Source organism: Pelophylax lessonae, assembly GCF_965119305.1.
Source record: "Pelophylax lessonae genome assembly, chromosome: 1".
Taxonomy (NCBI): domain Eukaryota; kingdom Metazoa; phylum Chordata; class Amphibia; order Anura; family Ranidae; genus Pelophylax; species Pelophylax lessonae.
In genome coordinates this window covers 693,308,118-693,330,818 of record NC_138768.1, presented here as the reverse complement: position 1 = coordinate 693,330,818, position 22,701 = coordinate 693,308,118, and the positions used below count along the sequence as shown (strand labels likewise).

Sequence of the window (22,701 nt, the reverse complement as noted above, 5' to 3'; positions counted from 1 at the left end):
CATGAGAAAGCCGGCCTCCTGCATAAAAAGAAAACGGTACCGGTGTTTAAGACTGGTATCTTCAACCACAATCTTGGTAAACTGCTTGCAAACCTCAAGTGAGAGTTGAATAATACCAAGTAGACAATAGAGTCTGCCCCATTTTTTTTTTCTTTTTACTTTTTTGTCTGAGTATAGTTTTATATTTGTCCCAACCATGTTTGCACCCACTTACTGTTGACTAACTCCATAACTGACTGCTCGAAGTCTATTCCAAGCATCAATTGCTATTTGGTTAAAAAAATACTTTCTAAGATTAGTTTTGAAGTGCTAGTTAGAGGTCATGTCCCCATGTTCATCATCTTCCCTTCATAATGAAAATGCTGCCCCCCTGACCTATAATTACTAAGGATAAGCTGAATTGCCCTGAGTTCAGTTCAAGCAGGGGGCTTCAAACTTCTGGGCTGGGCTAATAGACAAAGGGTTGTAAAAATAACATGAAAGGGGTGGAGGTGTGACACTGCCCTGTGGAAAATGTACCTGTGCAATTTTATATATTTTTTTTTTTTTGGGGGGGGGGTATTAGATATAGTGGTTAAAAGCTGATGAAAAAGAGAGGGATGGGTAAAAAACCTATGGAAAAATCTGTGTTAAATTTACTGATGATTTCATGCATCTACATAAGCCATGGGTGGACAACCTAGGGTGAAAGTCTTTTGGGTACACCAAACAGAGGAAGATGTCCGGATGAAAGAGAGCGATGGAAACAGGTTCCTCGAGGAAGGGACTCCTAGGAGATATCTGTCATGTCGTGAATTTGATGGAGTCCTTGAAAATAGTTGAAAGTACTGGTGAGGGTTTCGCAGTCCTTTGGAGACATATTAGCTGACATGAAAGCCTGCCATCTCAGAAGAAAACGTTTGTTATAACAATTCTCAAAAATGTCCATGAGAGTTTTCTCTCGACGCATAAGTGTTGTCAGTTCTCTCTTGACAAGAGTAATCATTGGTGGAGATGAAGAAGTCCATTGTTTCAGAATAGCTCTACAGGCTGTTAGGAGACAGAGTAGAATCCAGTCCCTGTGTTGAGGCTGGTCTTTAGATACATTAGGGAGTGTGGATGAGTTCCAGAAACTGAATAGTAAAAGTAGCGGATCCTTTGGAATGTGGGTTGAAGAGATGCTTGATACAAATATAAGGATTTGGTCCCAGAGGGTAGAGATGTAGTCGCAAGAAAATGGTGCGTTAATCAGGGTTTAAGATGGGAACATAGAGGACAAATAGCAGATTGTGGTTTAGACTTGTCTAAAAGAAATATAAGTATATAAGCTCTATGGATTAATTTCACCTGTGTTTCTCTCCATATTTTGCTAGGAATCAGACGCATGACATTGTTGTAAGCATGCCGTATTTAGTGTATGGACACATTTTCCCTAAATATCGCATGCGATCCTGAAACTGTCAATTCACTATGCCGTTTTGCTGTATTTACTACAAGCACTGAAAAGCTTGGTAAATACTACATGAACAGGTGGTAAACTCAATTCACAGACATAATTAAATAATTAAATTCATGTGGTAATTAAGTAGTGGTCAAGGCATGGGGTATTAAAGGAATGTAAAAATATTATAGTAAATTTTGAGTAGTCTCTGCCTTTTTAGATAAGTTCTCTCAACAGTAATACATAGAAATCTAAATATGGAAATAATTGAGGTTGATTTACTAAAAGTAAAAAACTAAAGGAAAAACTAATTTTTAGTTTTGGATAGACTATTTGGTATAATACGACATGCGCCTTTTTGTGAATGCTAAAGTCAGTTTTGAGAAATGCTAAGCGATATTTTACCGCATTTCTTAACGCTGGAGATACTCCTTTGTGAATGGAGCCCAGTATTTTAAAATTAAGGCTAACTAAAGATCTATATTCAAGAATCAGAGCCTCCTTTCTCCTGTTGGTAATTCCTTTAGTGATACACCCTTGAATTCTGTTTACGTTTCCCAATGCTTGGTCACACTGTTTGCTCATTTTGCACTTATCTGAAATAAGTACTCTCAAAACAAATTACATAGAAAAGGACCTAGTAAAGAGCCCTGTGGTATACCACTAGTGACTGATCTAGGTTCCCAGTGAACCCCATTTACAACTGCATACCGAAATTTTTAATTTAGCCAAATACATATCCACTGAAACACCTAAGGGTTAAGTCCTGGTTCTACCACTTTTTTTGCATGAGATTATTATGTGGAACTGTTTCAGATGCTTTGCTGAAACCAAGATAGGTTCCACAGCACCACCTTGGTCCAAAACATTAGTGATATAGGGCTCCATTCACTAAAGCAGTTTGCATGCGGTATTTTAGAACCTTTTTTTTTTTGTGAAGGCCAAAAAACTTTTTGAAAAACGCTAAGCAGTATTTTACCGAATTTCTTAAAGCATTAGATACCGCTTTGTGAATGGAGCAAAAAAATTCATTTAGACTACATAGTTACATATACATAGTACTTGAGGTTGAATAAAGACTATAATCCATCCAGTTCAACCTGTGTAGGTGTGTGTGGACACAATTATTTCACATACCCCTGAATGTTTGGATCCTTGAGATGTACGTCCAAGAGTCTTTTAAAAGAAGCCATACTCCCTGCAGTAACTACCATTTGTGGTAGAGAATTCCACAATCTTGTAGCCCTGACTGTAAAAAAGAACCCTGTGTAGCCTAAGGTTACATCTCTTCTCCTCTAATCGCGTTGTATGGCCACGTGTCCTCATGCATTAGTTGCGAGTGAACAGTTTTTTTTTCTATGCTGAGATTATTGTGATTTAGTAATGAAAATGGTATTATTAGTAGTAATCAGCATGGATTCATGAAAAATCGTTCTTGCCAAACCAATCTATTAACCTTCTATGATGAAGTGAGCTGCCACCTAGATAAAGGTAAGCCTGTGGATGTGGTGTATCTGGACTTTGCAAAGGCCTTTGCAACACGTTCCCCACAAACGCTTACTGTTCAAACTAAGGAAGGTAGGTATGGACCATAAAGGGAGTACCTGGATAGAGAACTGGCTCCTGGGGAGAGTGCAAAGGGTGGTGATTAATGGGGAGTACTCAGATTGGGCAGGTGTAGAAAGTGGGGTCCCCCAGGGTTCTGTCCTGGGACCAATCCTGTTTAATTTATTCATAAATGATCTAGAGGAGGGGATATCTAGTACAATCTCAGTATTTGCGGATGATACTAAACTAAGCATGCCAATATCTTCTATGCAGGATGTAGAAACCTTACAAGCGGACCTGAACAAAATAATGGGATGGGCAACTACATGGCAGATGAGGTTTAATGTTGAAAAATGTAAAGTAATGCACTTGGGTGCCAGAAACCAGAAAGCAAGCTACTCACTAGGGGGGGGAACCTCTGGGTGAGTCTAGGATGGAAAAGGACCTGGGGGTACTGGTAGACAACAGGCTTGGCAGTGGCATGCAATGCCAAGCCGCTGCAAGCAAAGCCACCAGAATACAGGGATGCATAAAAAAGGGGATTCACTCCAGAAATAAAGAGATTATTCTCCCTCTCTACAAGACTCTGGTCTGACCACATCTGGAGTATGCTGTCCAGTTCTGGGCACCGGTCCAAAGGAAGGATGTGCTGGAACTGGAGAGAGTCCAGAGAAGGGCAACAAAAATAATTAGGGGAATGGAGGACATCAGCTATAAGGAAAGACTACAAGCACTGGACTTATTCTCTCTCGAGAAGAGACAATTGAGGGGGGATATGATATCAATGTACAAATACTGTACTGGCGACCCTAGCATAAGGAACAAACTATTCAGAGAAAGGGAATACAATAAGACACGTGGCCACTTACTAAAACTAGAGGAAAGGCGGTTTAACCTTAAAATACGAAGGGGGTTCTTAACTGTAAGAGCAGTAAGGATGTGGAATTCTCTTCCACAAGCAGTCGTATCAGCAGGGAGCATCGATAGTTTCAAAAACTATTAGATGGGCACCTTAAAGACCACAACATAGAGGGGTATACAATGTACGGTTAACAGCAAACACACACACACATCATAGGTTGAACTGGATGAACGGATGTCTTTTTTCAACCTCACAAACTATGTAACTATGTAACCATTGAGGTACTTGTATATCGCTATCATGTCCCCTCTCAGGCACCTCCTGTCCAGGGAGAATAAATCAAGCGCATGTAAGCTCTCTTCATAATTATTATCCTCCAATCCCCTAATCAGTTTAGTTGCTCTCCTCTGGACTCTCTCCAGTTCCAACACATCCCTTCTGAGGACTGGCGACCAAAACTGGACAGAATACTCCAGATGTGGTCCAACCAGAGTTTTATAAAAGTAGTAGGATTATAGTTTTATCTCTGGAATACATCCCCTTCCTTATGCAAGCTAATATTCTGCCGGCTTTGGCAGCTGCAGCTTGACATTGCATGCTATTACTTAGTCTATCTTCCACTAAGACTCCCAGATCTTTCTCCATTTTTGATTTCCCCAGGGTTCCCCCCCCCCACCCAAAGTGTATTGGGCGTTTGTTTTTCGTCCCCAAGTGCAATACCTTACACTTCTCCACATTAAACCTCATTTGCCATGTAGTTGCCCACTCTATTATTTTGTTCAGGTCATTCTGTAGGATTTCTGCCTCACGATGTGAAGTTATTGCCCTGCTTAATTCTGTGTCATCTGCAAAAACTGAGATTGAGCTAATGATCCCGTCCTCAATGCTATTTATGAATAAATTGAACAAGATCGGTTGGTCCCATGACTGAGCCTTGGGGGACCCCACTTACCACCCCAGACCAGTCTGAGTATGCGTTATTTATTACCACCCTTTGGACACGCCCCTTTAACCAGTTTTGTATCCAAGAGCAAACCTTGTGGTCGATGCCTGCAGACCTTATTTTATAAATTAAGTGTTTGTGGGGAACTGTATCAAACGCCTTAGCAAAATCCAGGTACACCACATCCACAGGTCTCCCCTTATCTAGCTCACAGCTCCCCTCCTCATAGAATGTTAGCAGATTGGTTTGACAAGAAAGCCCTCTTTGTAAACCCATGCTGATTACTACTGATGATGTTCTCTTTAGCAAACTCTTGGATATAGTCCCTTATCATCCCCTCCAGAAGTTTGCATACAATTGACGTCAGGCTGGCCGGTCTATAAATTTTCCGGGCCATGCCTCTGCCCTTTTTGGTATCACGTTCGCTTTCCTCCAGTCACCTGATACATTTCCTGTCAAAATACTATCTGCAAAGATCAGGAACAGTGGTCTAGATATAACCTTACTGAGTTCTTTGAGTACTCTCGGATGTACACCATCCGGGCCTGGTAAATTAACTTGTGTTAATTTTATCCAGCCTTTCCCTGATTTCACCCAATGTTAGCCATGGCAAGTCCAGTGAAGTACTGCTAACCATACAGTCATGGTCAGTGTACCCCTCCTTTTCTTGTGTAAAGACTGAGGAGAAGAAAGCATTAAGCACGGTTGCCTTCTCAGTGTCCTTTGTAATCATCCTCCCTTCATTGTTAATTATGTGTGCAACATGCTCTGACCTCGTTTTTTTGCTGTTGATATATTTAAAGAATTTCTTAGGGTTCTTTTTACACTCCTCTGCTGTTTGTCTCTCGAAGTTGATTTTAGCCATTTTGATTTTGTATTTACAATTTACATTTTTTATTTGATTCCTAGTCTCACATGATTTGCATTTAGTAAAGCCATGCTGCATTGGGCCCAGCAAGTTGTATGTTTTAAATGATCATTGGTCCTTTTTTTTTTTTTTTTTTTTTTTTGTAGTTCAAAGCATCTTCAATTTGACAGCTAGTTAGTTCAAAAAAGTTCACTAATAGAATACTATTTATGAACTCATACTGTTTTTCTTTAAATCTATACTAGCATAATTTGAAACATGTTTTTTGGGCAGGAATACTGAAAGACAAAAAGGCATTAACAAAATACCAAAAACTCCAGCGACATAACCATCGATATGGACAGACATTAGGGGTGAAAAAATCAACAAAAATAGTAGTACAAAATGATCAACCAGAAGAGAAAAAGTGTGTTTATAAAGCTCCCAGTAAGAATAAAACACCTCAGGTGAGTACTGTACAGATATAACATTAAAAGCCTGTTCACAAACAGAGAAATTATGTTTGTCAACTTTATTTCAGGTTTCAAATTTATAAACTGATGTGTTATGCTTTTTTTTATTTTTTTTTTAAATCTTTATTTTTGCAAACATTTCTTCAAGGTTTACTGTGTTTATATAAATAATAATAATATATAATGAGCTGGGGATAGGTAGCAGGTACAAAATCTGAATCTCCCTGAGGTGAGCACACTTTCAGACACAGATTCCCATCCATTGGAGTAGTACCAAACGGTGGTGTTTTTATTTAGTGCAGTATGCAATAAAAAACACATGTTTATTACTACAATTGGCAACTTACAGTGTGGATGATATAAAGGTGCTTATCAGACCCGTCTGGGTCAGCAGGGCAGTCGCACCGGACCCGTGTGTGGAGGCAGGGAGGTCTGCACTGTGTTGGGTCTGGCTGGGGAGCAGGCAGTGTGTCTGGCTGGGGAGTGTGCAGCGTGTATGGGCACTGGGGAAACCAGGTATCCATGAAACACCATGCATCGATGGCTGGGCCAGGCGTCAGCGCTGGGGTTGGGCATGGCTAATGCATTTCAGAGCTGCCCAAGGCTCCTTTCTCAAACCTGGTTGATGGTCGCCCCCGTTCTACCTGTGTATATATAGCAACAGAGGGCAGCACCCAGTTTGAGGAGAGGAAGGAATAGGATTTGAGACAGCTCCCGGGGAAGCAAAGTAAGCGTGATGTGAAGGCTCAGACCGGCACTATGCAGCAGAGGGGTACAATACATTAAAATGCAATGGTTTTAAATACTCTGTGGACATAACTTGATAAACCACCAAGAGTAAAACAGCAAGAATAAAAACATAAGATACCTCATATCAAATATGTCAGTGATGAAACTAGTAAAAATAATATGAAATAATGATAAATGATAAAAAATGATAAATTCATGATCACAATAAAGGGTTATAAAGATAAGATGAATAAGAATACAAAGAATTGATAGGTATTATGAGACATTTCATATAAAATAATCATAGAAATAGTGGAAATGAAGAAAGAATGGGGAAAATACAAGAGGATCTGGTAAATGTAAAAGAAAATGAATAAAATTCAAGGCCACCAGTATATAATAAGAAAAAAAATTCAAGGCCGCCAGTATATAAGCAAGAGATAGCTTGCAATGATTAAATCCGTGAGGGTTGACCTTTACCATGATCAATATGGTTTTTCAACCGTAAAAGGATATGGTGGATTTGACTTACCAATCAGTTTTTCAATTATTATATGTGGATATATTAAAAACATCATTATTAAGTCTGCGGACAAAGGGGGTGGCATTTTGGTACAAACACACAAGACTATCTTGCTGAGGCCCACAGACTCTTGTCCGATTCCACCGTGTACATAAAACTAAAATCTCAAGACCCTTACCTAAATTGACTCTAGAACTGAAACAGATGGTTAGCCAAGCATTAACTGGAGGTACTGTTAACAAACAGGAATCTGCCTTCCTAAAAAGCCTTTCCATAAATTCCCCTATTTGCCCAAAGTGCACAAGAACCTAAGCAATCCCCCCGGTAGACCTATCATAGCCTCTATGGAGAGTATAACAAGTAGTCTATCCTTGTATGTAGATTTCTTTCTACAACCCATAGTCACGTCACTCCCCTCCTATATTCATGATGGTATAGATCTTTTGTACCAATCCTGCCCCTACACATGGGAGCCAACTTACAGCTGGGTTACGTTGGATGTCACTTCACTGTACACATCCATACCTCATGACATAGGTATGACATTGTACACATCCATTTACAGCTGGCTTTCGTTGGATGTCAATTCACTGTACACATCCAAACCTCATGACATGACATAGGTATGACACTGTACACATCCATACCTCATGACACCTCATGACAGTGCTGTTAATCACTTTCTTGCCACGGAATCACAATTAAATGAAAAACAAACCCATTCCATCCTAGATTCCACACGTTTCTGTCTGGGCCACAATTATTTTCAGTTTGAAGACCAGTACTACCCGTGTTTCCCTGAAAATAAGACCGGTCTTATATTAATTTTGGCTACAAAAAACACACTAGGGCTTATTTTCAGGGGATGTCTTATTTATTTACGGTACATACAATAATTTACATTTATTCAAAAACAGTCATTTTGTCAAATTTCCTGTGTCCCCTGTCTTCTCTCCCCCTGTCAGCTCAGGAGTCAGCATTAGAACATTCTGTAATCCCAAAAATAAATCTTGGTCAAAATTAGTATTGTAAAAAGATTATAGAATGTGCAGTGTCTCTCCTTTTGTAAGTTTATAGTGGAAAATACCCTATTTACAGCACTGTTGGGTGCTCACATGACCCACCAGAGCTCTTCTTCCCAGCTTTGAGCACTGCAGAGTAAGGGGCCACTGACGTCAAACGAGAGGAGAGCAGAAGATCTACGGCGGGTCGTGTGAGCACCCAGCGGCACTGTAAATAAGGTATATTCCACAATAAAGTTACAAAAGGAGACACACTGCACATTATATAATCTTTTTACAAAACGGATTGCATGTTTTTACAACGACTTTAGCTAGGGCTTATTTTAGGGGTAGGGCTTATATTGCAGCCATCCCCAAAATTAAAGCTAGGTCTTATTTTCAGGGTAGGGCTTATATTCAGGGAAACAGGGTACCTACAACATAGAGGCACTGCCATGGGAGCTCATTTTGCCACGAGCAATGCGAATCTCACTGTGGGATTCTAGGAAAATGTGCACGTATGGCACAACAGTCCCTTTATTCCCAGTCTGATTAATTACGGCAGGTACATGGATGACTTCGTCAACATTTGGGGCGTTTCAACCTCTTTGGTGGAAGAATTTGTGGCACACTGTAATAACAACTCTTTCAGGCTGTCATTTACCTATGTGTTTGACTCCACGTCCCTGGCATTCCTCGATCTGGAATTAATTACATTGAACAAAGACTTGTGCTTCAAAGGAAGTTTTCAGACAAGGGTTATCCGGCCGAGCTAGTGGAGGAGGCCCACTCCCTCTATATCAACCCGTCCTCACACACAGATGAAAGAAAGCCTGATACAGTCCAATCCACATTCAGATTTGTCACCCGATATCATGCCCAGTTTCAGAAAATGGAGAAAGTCCTCTCCAAACACTAGACCATAATAAAACAAGATCTACAGTGCCTTGCGAAAGTATTCGGCCCCCTTGAACTTTTTGACCTTTTGCCACATTTCAGGCTTCAAACATAAAGATATAAAACTGTAATTTTTTGTGAAGAATCAACAACAAGTGGGACACAATCATGAAGTGGAACGAAATTTATTGGATATTTCAAACTTTTTAAAAAAATAAAAAACTGAAAAATTGGGCGTGCAAAATTATTCAGCCACCTTAAGTTAATACTTTGTAGCGCCACCTTTTGCTGTGATTACAGCTGTAAGATCGCTTGGGGTATGTCTCTATCAGTTTTGCACATCGAGAGACTGAAATTTTTGCCCATTCCTCCTTGCAAAACAGCTCAAGCTTAGTGAGGTTGGATGGAGAGCGTTTGTGAACAGCAGTTTTCAGTTCTTTCCACAGATTCTCGATTGGATTCAGGTCTGGACTTTGACTTGGCCATTCTAACACCTGGATATGTTTATTTATGAACCATTCCATTGTAGATTTTGCTTTATGTTTTGGATCATTGTCTTGTTGGAAGACAAATCTCCGTCCCAGTCTCAGGTCTTTTGCAGACTCCATCAGGTTTTCTTCCAGAATGGTCATGTATTTGGCTCCATCCATCTTCCCATCAATTTAACCATCTTCTCTGTCCCTGCTGAAGACAGGGACAGAGCTGTGTTGCTTTTACGCCAAACATAACGTTTTGCATTGTTGCCAAAAAGTTCGACTTTGGTTTCTTCTGACCAGAGCACCTTCTTCCACATGTTTGGTGTGTCTCCCAGGTGGCTCGTGGCAAACTTTAAACAACACTTTTTATGGATATCTTTAAGAAATGGCTTTCTTCTTGCCACGCTTCCATAAAGGCCAGATTTGTGCAGTATACGACTGATTGTTGTCCTATGGACAGAGTCTCCCACCTCAGCTGTAGATCTCTGCAGTTCATCCAGAGTGATCATGGGCCTCTTGGCTGCATCTCTGATCAGTCTTCTCCTTGTATGAGCTGAAAGTTTAGAGGTACGGCCAGGTCTTCGTAGATTTGCAGTGGTCTGATTCTCCTTCTATTTCAATATTATCGATTGCACAGTGCTCCTTGGGATGTTTAAAGCTTGGGAAATCTTTTTGTATCCAAATCCGGCTTTAAACTTCTCCACAACAGTATCTCGGACCTGCCTGGCGTGTTCCTTGTTCTTCATGATGCTCTCTGCGCTTTAAACAGACCTCTGAGACTATCACAGTGCAGGTGCATTTATACGGAGACTTGATTACACACAGGTGGATTCTATTTATCATCATTAGTCATTTAGGTCAACATTGGATCATTCAGAGATCGTCACTGAACTTCTGGAGAGAGTTTGCTGCACTGAAAGTAAAGGGGCTGAATAATTTTGCACGCCCAATTTTTCAGTTTTTTATTTGTTAACAAAGTTTGAAATATCCAATAAATTTCGTTCCACTTCATGATTGTCCCACTTGGTGTTGTTTCTTCACAAAAAATTACAGTTTTATATCTTTATGTTTGAAGCCTGAAATGTGGCAAAGAGTCGCAAAGTTCAAGGGGGCCGAATACTTTCGCAAGGCACTGTACATCTTAAGAATATCATCAGTGACCGCCCCAGGTACTCATACAGGAAAGCCAAAAATATAACAGGCATGCATTGTTGCAAGAAAATAACCTGTTTAACTTGTGCACATGTCACCCATGGGCTAAAAACCTTTACTGCCAATAGTAAGGTGTACCACATCCGCACATTCGAAAATTGTCCTTCGCAATACCTTGAATACTGTTTACCATGTCCCTGCAGTCTTTTTTATGTAGACCACACCATCAGAATGCTACGTGGCCGTTTTGGTGAGCATTGTAGATTCGTAGAAGAGGGTGCCACCAAGCACAGCATTCCTAGACATTTTGCCACTATGCACAATAAACAGTCCATTGGCCTAAAAGTTTGGATTATTGAATCCATACCAAGTCACTTGCCCCTCGCCAAATGTTTTAAGTGTTTGTAAGAGAGGGAAAATTTTTGGATACACACCCTGAATTCTCTCACTCCCCATGGCCTAAACTAAGAAATTGAGATAAGCATGATAATATAGAGGATCTTATACGGGGTTTAGTTCCTGACTAATGCCATCTAGCTGTACCTGTTATCTATAAACATGTCTTATAATATATGTGCATACATGTTTGTGCCTCTAGATAATGCTGTTCCACTATTTTCACTATGTTTATGGTAATTTTTCTATGAAATGTCTCATAATACCTATCAGTTCTTTGATTTGGTTATTATTTATCTTATCTTTATATTTCCTTTATTGTGATCATTCATTTTTTTATCATGTATCATTATTTTTATCATTATTTATTATTCTTTTTACTAGTTCCATAACTGATATATTTGATATGAGGTATCTTATGTTTTTACTCTTGCTGATTATCAAGTTATGTCTACAGAATTTTTTAAATTCATTGTATTTTAATATATTTTACCCCTCTACTGCATAGTGCCGGTCTGAGTCCTCACATCACGCTTACTCTGCTTTCCAGGGGGCTGTCTTAACTTCCATTCCTTCCCCTCCCTGAGTTGGGCGCTGCCCCTGTCACTATATATACAGGTAGAGCTACACGGGCCAAAAACTCGTTAGTCCATCTCCACCCGTCAGGCCCGGCCAGCGATACTCAGTGTCTCATGGATACCTGGTTTCCCCAGTGCCCATACACTCTGCACACTACGTGGCCAGAAACGCTGCACGCTACCCTGCCAGACCCAATACGGTGCGGATGTCGTCCATGGACACGCGCGTCCAGGTGCGACTGCCCGCCCGACCCAAGATGGGTCTCATAAGTGTTTTTATATCATCCACACTGTAAGTTTCCAGTTGTACTAATAAATGTATAGTTTTTATTGCATACTGCACTTACAGTGGCGCTCCTTGTTTTTATGTACTTGGATTTGTACAGAGATTTCTTTGTCTCCTGGGAGATGCCTTATGATTGCCTCTGCCTGTCTGCCATTGCTGTATTTGCTTTAGTGTGTCCCTTGGTGCCATTACCATCTGGCTATCACCTTGGATATTCTGTTTCTTATACCTTTGCGCCATCTACCACTGACCATGCTTTTACATGTAAAAGATTAGCACCTAAATGGTCTTCTGAACTAGCAAGCAGATCCTGCCCAACTAAGGGACTTCCATTTTCAACCAGCCCATCTGCAGCTTTAAAAACATCTGCATTGATAGCTGTACCTTATATACTTTCTACATGTATCCTATGTTAATGGCTGCAGCCAGTAGCAAGCACAGTATGGATATAATTATGTATCCACTCATCATATAAGACTGATCCCATATCTGGTAAGAGATTGAGATGTTCAGAGTGCTCTATCTTGTTTCTTTAGCTCAGGTGCCCCTAGAAGTGAGAAAGGTAGGGATCAGGTGCAGGAGTTACATGAGTACTGGATAGAGTTGCTTAATTAATGGATGGAGGTCCAGTAGAAAGAGCTGTGCAAAACCAACAGGAAGCTCAGCAGAAGCCTCAGGCAGCGAGCAATCAAGAACAAGAGTATTAAAGAAGATAAAGAATGGCAAAGGCAGCCGGTGACACCAGTAGCCAGGTAGTGGTGTTTCACATAGGAGACAGCAGTCAGATCACATAGCAGGCCAGGATGGACTTCCAGTGGATAATGAAGTACTGAGTCAAAGGTAATTGCAGAACAGACCGGGGTCAGTAACAAGTTGACTATTAAATCGTAGGCAGGATCAGGGTAAGAAATATAGCCGATATCAGGAACCAGAGGATAAGAAGTCTATAGGCAAGTCAGAAGCAAACCTCAGTCCGCAATTGTCTGTGAGGAGAGCCAAGTGCTAGAGGAAGTTTGTATGCTGGAGACAACTGACTAACAGGTATTCCCTGATAGTTGAGCTCCCTAACTTTCCTAAAAACCAAGACACACAAAGAATTTAAAAATTTGGCTTTTGCCAAATAGCAAAGAAGAGATAAGAATTCTGACAAATGGAAAGAAAAACAAGAAAAGGTTGACTTAGTTTCCAAACCTTACCCGATTTTACTCAAAACTAAACAAAGGCTAGGCTGGCGTTGGGTGTTAACAGAAAACCATGGCATATGGTTGATTTCATAATGGCGCACACTAGAGTTTACTAGGCTGCCAAAGTTAAAAAAACATTTAGCACTCATGCCCGATGATTTGTCCCTGGTTCTTTTGCCAATTTAGTGTAGCGGCAGCTAGACACATGGCAGCTGTCACTCATTCGGCCTCAATGAACAGTCTAGGGGTGCCTTTTTGACGCTTTATTGTGAATTGCATAGGGTGCAGGGAGCCATAGAATATTCCAGCAACTCTGGACAACAATAAGGACAGAGGGACTTTGTTCCAAATAACTTTTCAAAACTTTGTAGTTCAGACCCTCTAGTAGCAGCTAAGGGAATGAGCAACTCTGAGACACCATAGGAAATGTCCCAATTTTAGCAAGCTCTGGCACTGATGCAGAAGGGATAACAGCAGCAAACAGTCGCTAGGATCCTACACTCAGGTATGTACCCACAATGTTCCTAGATACTTGAATGCCTTCTTCCAGTATCAGCCAGACATTTCTCTCACGAACTCTCCAGACCAGATCCTCAGTGAAATCCCTAAATCAGTCTTGTGCAGTTTTTAGCAAGACAGGCCCCCCTGCCCTAGCATAGCTGGAACCTTGACGGGCATATGTAAAACTTTGGCTGGACTGCTCAGAATGGTTCCTCTTGGAACCTGGCCCAGGCTGCAGACCATCCATGCCCCCCCCCCCCCCAGCCACTCACTGGCCCCCCTTCCCTCAGGGATTGTTTGAGACAACATATTGTAAACATTCAGATTGTTAATTTTCCTTTCCCAATCCACTACAGTCTGGAATCCTCCAGAAGCCAGGGGAAAACAGCCAATTACTGCAGTCAGTGATATCTAGAACAGCCCAAAGCAATCACACACTGCTCCACTGAATATAGGGAAACAAATAAGATTGCATTTACCTAGCCTTTCCAGCAACCTATCTAGGAGGGTGCTACAAAGATTAGATTGACCCTAGCACAGAAGGTGGATCTTTTGCAGATTGTTTGACTACAATCTTGGTTTTTCTGCCAGTGTTTTATTAAGTGGTCTAAACAACTGAAATTCACACAATTTACACATTTATTTTACTGAGATTTTGTCAAATAATGTTGGTACAAGTTATTAGCAGATGAAAGAGTTAAGGCTAGTCTGAGCCATTTGATCTTGCTAAGTTCCTCTGAATGCATGGTTTAAAGTGTCAGTCCACCCCATTTACAGTGCCTTGAAAAAGTATTCATACCCTTTGAAATTTTCCACATTTTGTCATGTTACAACCGAAAACGTAAATATATTTTTTTGGAATTTCATGTGATAGACTAACACAAAGTGGCACATAATTGTGAAGTGAAAGGAAAATGATAAATGGTTTTCAAATTTTTATAAAAATAAATATGTGAAAAGTGTGGCATGCATTTGTATTCAGCTCCTAGGCAATACTTTGTAGAACCACCTTTCACTGCAATTACAGCTGCAAGTATTTTTGGGGATGTCTCTACCACATCTAGAGTAACATTTTTGCCCATTCTTCTTTGCAAAATAGCTCAAGCTCTGTCAGATTGGACGGAGAGCATCTGTGAATAGCAATTTTCAAGTCTTGCCACAGATTCTCATTTGGATTTAGGTCTTCACTTTGACTGGGCTATTCCAACACATGAATATGCTTTGATCTTTTCTTATTTTAATTTCTATTTAGTTTCAGAAAATTACATCTTCATGCATTTACATCATCTTTCCTTATATACTCAAGAAGAGAGAAAAAAAAACAAAAACAGCATAGAAGATGCAAACACCCCTTCAACCCCCCCCTCCCCTCTCACCCGCCCCCTCCCCCCACTCTCCGCATCCCACCCCTGTTGCCAATGGTCTTCGTAACCTATCCCTTATTACTTCACCTCATCCTTCTATCGTTTCCTCAATAAATCTTCAAGTTTTTTTTAATCTTTAATCTCTTTCCAGATGCCCCAAATATTTTCATGTCTATCTGAATCCCCTTTATCTTAATGACTTAAATATTAAATCTCTTGTATAAATTTCACTCTCCTAAACCACTCTTTAATTGTTGGAGCCTCTGGTTCCTGACACTTTTTTGGTATTGCTCCCTTGGCCGCTACCAGCAGACTAGGGTTTAATGTATTTCTGAATTGTTTAATCGGTTCTTTGACATTATGGAATAAACACACCCATGGATCATCCCTAACCTCAGTTCCTACTATATATTTTAATAGCTGCCTAATCTTTTGCCAATAAACCACTATCTTGGGGCATTCCCACCATATATGTGTCATTGTACCAATCTTGGCGCAACCCCGCCAACACATAGGGATTTTTCTGGTTGTATTTTATTTAATTTCTCAGGGATTATATACCACCTCACCAGGCTTTTATAATTCAGCTCTATTGAGCTTATATCTGTTGTTACCTTATGATCTGCTTCCACTACTCTCTTTATTTGTTGGATCTCCAGATGTCTGCCTAATTCCTCTCCCCATTTTCTAATGAATGGAGGCACCCCATTCCTATAAGTATTTTATATATCTAAGAGATGTTATGTTTTGCTTCTGTCTGTTCCGCAAACAGATGTTCAAGAGGGTGTACATCCGCTCCCAATCTAATTGGTTGAGGTAATTTCATAATAAAATGTTTTAACTGGAGGTACCGCCATGTATTCAAATCCATCAAATTCTCCTTTTGTTTCAAATCCTATGTCTTTATTTTCCCCTTATCTAATATATCTTTTATTTGTGCCCCTTCATTTAATACCCACTCACCAAACTGTTTTTTATTCCCTGGAATAAAATAATTTGTCCTCGCTAGTGCTATTATTGGTGAATTGTATTCCCACTCGGCCAATCTATATATGTGAACCCATACCCTAAAAACATTCCTAGTCAAATCAGGTGTCTTCCCTTCCATCTTTCTATATTTATGTGGTACCCAACTGTTATTACCCAAATTTGTTTCACTCATTGTGTTCTCTATTGTGACCCACGCTTTTTTATTCATTTTTTTCCCCCATTCTACTAACCGTGACAATATTACTTCATTATAATATTTTTTGCAATCTGGTGCTCCTAATTCTCCCTGTGCTTTATCTCTACATAATAATTCATATTTAATCCGTGGTTTCTTTTTTTGCCAAATATAATTAACTATTAAAGTTTTACGCTTTTTAAAATAAATCTGCGGGACACTTATTGGCAACATCTGGAATTTATACAAAATTTTGAGGACAATCACTATTTTAACCATATTTATCCTTACCAACCATGAAATAGGTTTCACTGTCATCCTCTTTATCTCTTGTTTAATTTCATTCAGTAGTGTAATGTAATTCACTTGGAAGAGATCCCATGCATTTGCTGTTAACTTTATTCCCAGGTATTTAAGTACTTTTTCCCCCATGTAAATGGAAATTCTGATTTCAAGTTTAACTCTTCTTTTTTACTTATACTCGCGTTTAATATTTCAGATTTGGTTGGGTTTATTTTTAGATGTGACAAAGCTCCATATTTTTTAATTTCTTTCATCAGGTTTGGTAATGTTATTCTTGGATTGGCTTCATAGAATAATATATCATCCGCATATGCGGCCACTTTATGATCAACCTCCCCAATTTTTATTTCCCCTATATCTACATTTTTCCTAATCCTCAACAAAAGTGGTTCTAGTTATCAACACAAACAGAATAGGGGATAATGGACATCCTTGTCTTGTTCCATTATCCATAGCAAAAGGGAGTGACAATTTTCCATTTACTTTGACCGCCGGAGTTGGACAGTTATTTAACCATTTAAGCCCCAGCCCTATTTCGGACACTTTTTGTTTACAAGTTAAAACCAGTATTTTTTCCTAGAAAACTACTTAGAACCCCCAAACATTATATATATTTTTTTAGCAAAGACTCTGGAGAATAAAATGTCAGTCATTGCAAAATTTTTTGTCACGCGGTATTTGCGCAGCGGACTTTAAAACGCCATTTTTTTGGAAAAAATTTGAAAAATCACATTTCACTGCATTTAAAAAATACTAAACAGTAAAGTTAGCCCATTTTTTTTTTTGTATATTGTGAAAGATGATGTCACGCCGAGTAAATAGATACCCAACATGTTACGGTTTAAAATTGCGCCCCCCCGTGGGATGGCAACAAACTACGGTCAATAGAGATCTCAATCTGCGACGCTTTAAATTAATTTAACGGTTACCAGTTTAGAGGTAGAGTGTAGCTCTTTTTTTTTAATTATTGCCCACGCTCTGGCGATCGCGGTGATACCTCACATGTGGGGTTTGAACAGCGATTTCATTCGCGGCTCAACTTGCGTATACGTTTTTTTTTGTGTGCGAGCTAACGGTGACGGGGGCGGCTAAATTTATTTTTTTTCCTATTTATTTTTTATTTTTTTTAAACTTTATTACAGGTTTTTTTAAAAAAAAAAATCTGATCACTTTTATTGCTGTCACAAGCAATATAAACATCCCTTGTGACACCAATATGTAGTGACAGGTACACTTTATGGAGGGATCGAGGGTCTAAAAGACCCTAGACCCCTCCACTACACTTCCCTGTATGCAAAACCCCGAAAACGGCATTTTTGCATACAGCCGTTTTACAAAATTGCCGCCTTTTGCAGCACAGTAACCCGGAAGTGACGTCATGGACGCCGCCTCCGGGTTACGTCATCGGAGACCCGATCGATGCTGTTTCCGTCATTCATTCTGGACTCCATCCAGCCGACGGACGTGCCGGCTGGGTGCTCGGGGCTCCCGGTGGGACGGGAGCCCCGAGCAAAGCCACGGAAGGCGGCGGGAGGGGGGGGACGTCTTCTTCTTCTAATGTTGAGGGGGGGGACGTCCCCTCCCGCCCCCACGGGTAACGATCGAGCGGCTCCCGAGCCGCATCGGTTGTTACCGACGGAAAGCCGACCGTCGGCTTCAAACCACGGTACCGGGATGATGCCTCTAACTAGAGGCATCATCCTGGTATAACCCCGCAAAGTGTACCGACGTATCGGTACGTTAGAATGCGGTAAGTGGTTAAGGCAATTATCCACTTCATCATTTTTGGTCCTATTCCAATCGCTTCTATTGTGGCCATCATAAAACCCCAGTCTACCCTGTCGAATGCCTTTTTGGCGTCAATTGACAAAAGAAGACCCAGGTGTCCGCATCTCCTCATTTTTTGCATAATTAATAACGTCCTGATCCCGTTGTCCTTCCCCTCTCTCTCTGGGACAAAGCCTGTTTGTTCCACATGTATCCACTCGGGCATCAACTCCTTCAATCTAGTTGCTAGAACTTTTGCATAAAGTTTTATATCCTCATTTAATAAGGTGATCGGTCTGTAACTTGCACACAAGGTTACATCCTTCCCTTCTTTTGGGATTAATTTGATGTGGGCCAACAAGGACTCCTTCCTAAACCCATTCCCTTCTCCTATACTGGTAAAGTAAGTGCATAATTTGAGAATCAACTGTTCTTTACATTTTTTATAATAGAGGGTCAAATAGCCTTCCATCCCTGGGCTTTTACCTATGGATGTATTTTTTTAAGGCAATTTCAATTTCTTTTTCTGATATAGGGTCTTCTAATCTTTTTAATTCTTCTTCTTCTAATGTTGGTAATTGTGCTTTTTTAATGTATTCCTGTATTTTCATTGTTCTCTTTTGTTCCATTTCCTGCGATCCTTTTTGTCTCACTGTGTACAAGGCGCTGTAATATTCCCGGAATACCTCTGTAATCTCCCTAGTCGAATATTCCTTCTCACACTGCTTATCTTTCATTTTACTTATATAATTCCTTGCTTTTTTTCTTTGAACTATTTTTGCAAGATGTTTCCCAGATTTATAACCCCACCTGTATCTATCTGCATCTACTCTATTAAAGGCTATTCTTGTTTCCTGTTCTATTAATTCCTTTATTCTTCATGCTTACCCACCAGGGACTGCTGTATTTCTCCCTCCCCCGTTCTTTTATGTGCCTGCTCCAACTCGTATATATCTTTTAAAATCTTATTTTTCTTACTGGCCCTCTCCCCCCTTTTTTTAGCCCCCAAGGATATTAATATTTATCTAATGTAAGCCTTGTGTGCTTCCCACACTGTGGCTTTTGCTACTTCCGATGTTTAGTTTAAAGTATTGTTGTATCTCCTCTCTTATTTTATTTTCTATTTCCTTGTCTAATATCAAATCCTCATTCAACCTCCAGTTACTCATCTTCTCCTGCTTCTCTTCTTGTTTCAGTTTTACAATTACTGGGGCATGATCTGACAAAGTTGTTATTCCTATTGTCGATTTCTCTATATTTTCTAAAATTCTATGATCCACCAACACATAATCCAATCTGGAGTACGTCCCATGCACCGAGGAGTAATAGGTATAATCCCTTTCTCTGGGGTGTTGTATCCTCCAGGCATCCACCAGCTGCACCTGATATAACTTTTTTTTGACCTGGCTCAATTTCTTACCTCCTCTCCTCGATGCATGCGACATCGTGTCCATCTCCGGATCAAGGCAAAAATTAAAATCGCCAGCCATTATTGTTATACCTTTCTTAAAGTCTTCTAGCTTACCAATTACCATATTAAAATATTGTATTAGTCTTTTATCCACTTAAGCCCCGGAGGATTTGGCTGCTAAAGGACCAGGGGTTTTTTGCGATCTTTTACTGCGTGACTTTAACGGACAATTGCGCGGTCATGCGACGCTGTACCTAAACAAATTTGACGTCCTTTTTTTCCCACAAACAGAGCTTTCTTTTGGTGGTATTTGATCACCTGTGCGATTTTTTGATCACGCGCTATAAACAAAAAAAGAGCGTAAATTTTGCAAAAATAACAATATTTTTCACATTTTTTTATATGAAATTCCCCAAAAAAAATGTAAAAATCAAAATTTTTTAACATTTTTCGGCCAATTTGTTTTATGCTACCTATGTTTGGTAAAGAAAATCGCAAAAAGCGTATTTTGATTGGTTTGCGCAAAAGTTATCGCGTTTACTAACAAAGGGAAAGATTTTTGTCATTTTTGGTGTTTTTTTTTTTAACGCGTAATGGCGGCGATCTGCGATTTTTTTTCGGTACTGCGACATTGCGGCGGACAGATCGGACCCTTGACTGACATTTTTTACACTTTTGGGGGTACCAGTGACATTACTGCAGTAATCAGTGCTATATATATGGCAGGGAAGGGGTTAACTTTATTGGACAGGGAGGGGTTAAGTGTGTCCTAGGGGCGTGATTCTAACTGTGCAGGGACATTGCTATTGGTGTAAAAGCAAAGATCAACAGTTCTACATAGTAGAACGGTCAGATCTTCACTTCTACACAGGGAGAACTGACAGGCAGCTTGTTTACACAAGCCGCTCTGTCTTTCTCCCTTCACAGGAGCGATCGTAGTGTGACTGGCGGACATCGAGTCCGCCGGTCACACGCACTGACTTGTCTGTGAACGAGCCGCGGCGGGCGCACGCCTCGGCGGGCGCGCGCCCGCCCGCAATAGGCTCGCAAGTCAGTGACAGGCGAGTGACGTATCGATACGTCACTCTGCCTGGCCGGGGCTGACCGCCGCAGTATATAGTCGTGCGGCGGTCGGCAACCGGTTATTTAGCTAATATATGTTTGCGAAGGTATATTCTCTGTATCTTACCCCTCAGGAACATATATCTCCCTTCTAGATCCATCATCCTCTCTTCTATTATTACATCCATTCCTTTTGCAAAACCAATAGCAACACCCTTTGCGCGTTTCGTTGTTAAGTCTCCATAGAACCAGGTCGGGTATTCTTTTGAGTACATATTGTAATGTGAAGAAGCGCTGGTCAAAATATGGGGATTGCTGCACTAATATTCCTGAATATTGGAAAATTAAAAGTGAAATAAAAATGAAGTGCACTATCCTATAAAATATGTGACCATAAAATTACTAATTGGGTGAAAAATGTATGCAAAGCTGACTTGTAAAAAAAACACAATAATCTCCTGAAATGGAATGTCCATATAGGACCAAATGCTAAAGATTACAAGTCCTATATACTCGGTATGCGGTACTAAGAAAAAAATCTTTAACAAGTAAAGGGTAATTAGCAGTAAAGTCCTATATATTCAATATATGAAAGCTGAAAAGGTAGTCCTTCCAAATGCACAGGATTGGAGCAGAGGTCATACAAGGGACTCCTAAACGTAGATGGGCATAAACCAATTAAATTTCAATGCGAAGTTAGAGTAAGGTAATGCTCGCTTACCAGCTAACCGTGGGCAAGCGGCATAATTATCCCCGTTATTTCAATGTGTGGAGTCCGATGCCTATTTGCTCCTGCTCTCCAATCAAAATCTTCTGAACTGGAACAGCTGATCCAAAAGAGACAATGCCGGCCGGCTTCCCTAGGCACAGATCCGATCCTCCCCCTCTCACCACTTCCAGCTGGAATGATCAGGTCTTGCGCTGACAGACTCAGACAAGTGATTGGCGTGCAGGAGAAGGAGAGAAACCCACATAGTGCATTAACTTTTTAAACACAGAGTTTATTAAAAAGGAGTGCACTTACTTGGGAAGAAATATTAAAGTGTGGTAAAAAATAAAGATGACACGGCTGCCTGCAGTGCGGACCGTGTAAAGTGACAAATGCTGGCTACTCCGTTCGTCGCGTTTCCCCCTCTGGCAGGCGTCAACTGGAAATGGCGCCTGCCAGAGGGAGAAACTCTGGGAAACTCATTTAAATTAAAGTTCATCCAGACATTGTTTTTCCACTCACCCCTCTTCCACTTTCCCTCCAGGGTGGTTTCCTGCAGCCTGCAGGTTCCATTTCAATGCCATTTGAGTGTCTGTCTCCTCTTGGTTTCACTGCCTCTCACAGCATCCCCAGCCCTCCTCCGCTCTTACACACACTGCTGGGTCGTTGTCCTGCTGGAAGGTGAACCTCTACCCCAGTCTCAAGTCTTTTGCAGACTCTAACAGGTTTTCTTCTAAGATTAAATAAAAAACTATCAGCGCAAACCAACAGTGATTAGTGAAAAACCAATAAATAATTATGTACAATAAAGTGCAAATAAACATAAAATTGTACGGTGACTGGCAGCATACACTTAATTGTGTCCACACCTCACAATCAAAAGTAAATAAACTGATAAGAAGTGATGCGCCAGAAACAAAAGTGCACAAAAATAATATGAATAAAGCAATAGTGGTGCTTAATTAGTGAATTGAAGAAGTCAATGCTGCTGAAGCTCCGACGTCACGTGTATAGGGGCTGCGTACCCGACGCCGTGTGTCTTCCTGGTGCTGTGTTTCTGCCATACGAGCTAGCACTGATAAGTGCTCCCTAAATGTGAGTACA

The 22,701-nt window shown here is 40.5% G+C and overlaps 1 protein-coding gene across 1 annotated transcript in view; it reads left to right on the top strand.

Moving 5' to 3' along the window:
* Positions 1-22,701, top strand: part of LOC309545028 (putative ATP-dependent RNA helicase DDX60) — a 496,323-nt gene that overhangs the window by 187,030 nt on the left and 286,592 nt on the right. The window contains exon 13 of the mRNA XM_082244135.1: positions 5,915-6,087. Within this exon, the coding sequence (XP_082100261.1) occupies positions 5,915-6,087 (173 nt within the window). The remainder of the gene's footprint in view (positions 1-5,914; positions 6,088-22,701) is intronic.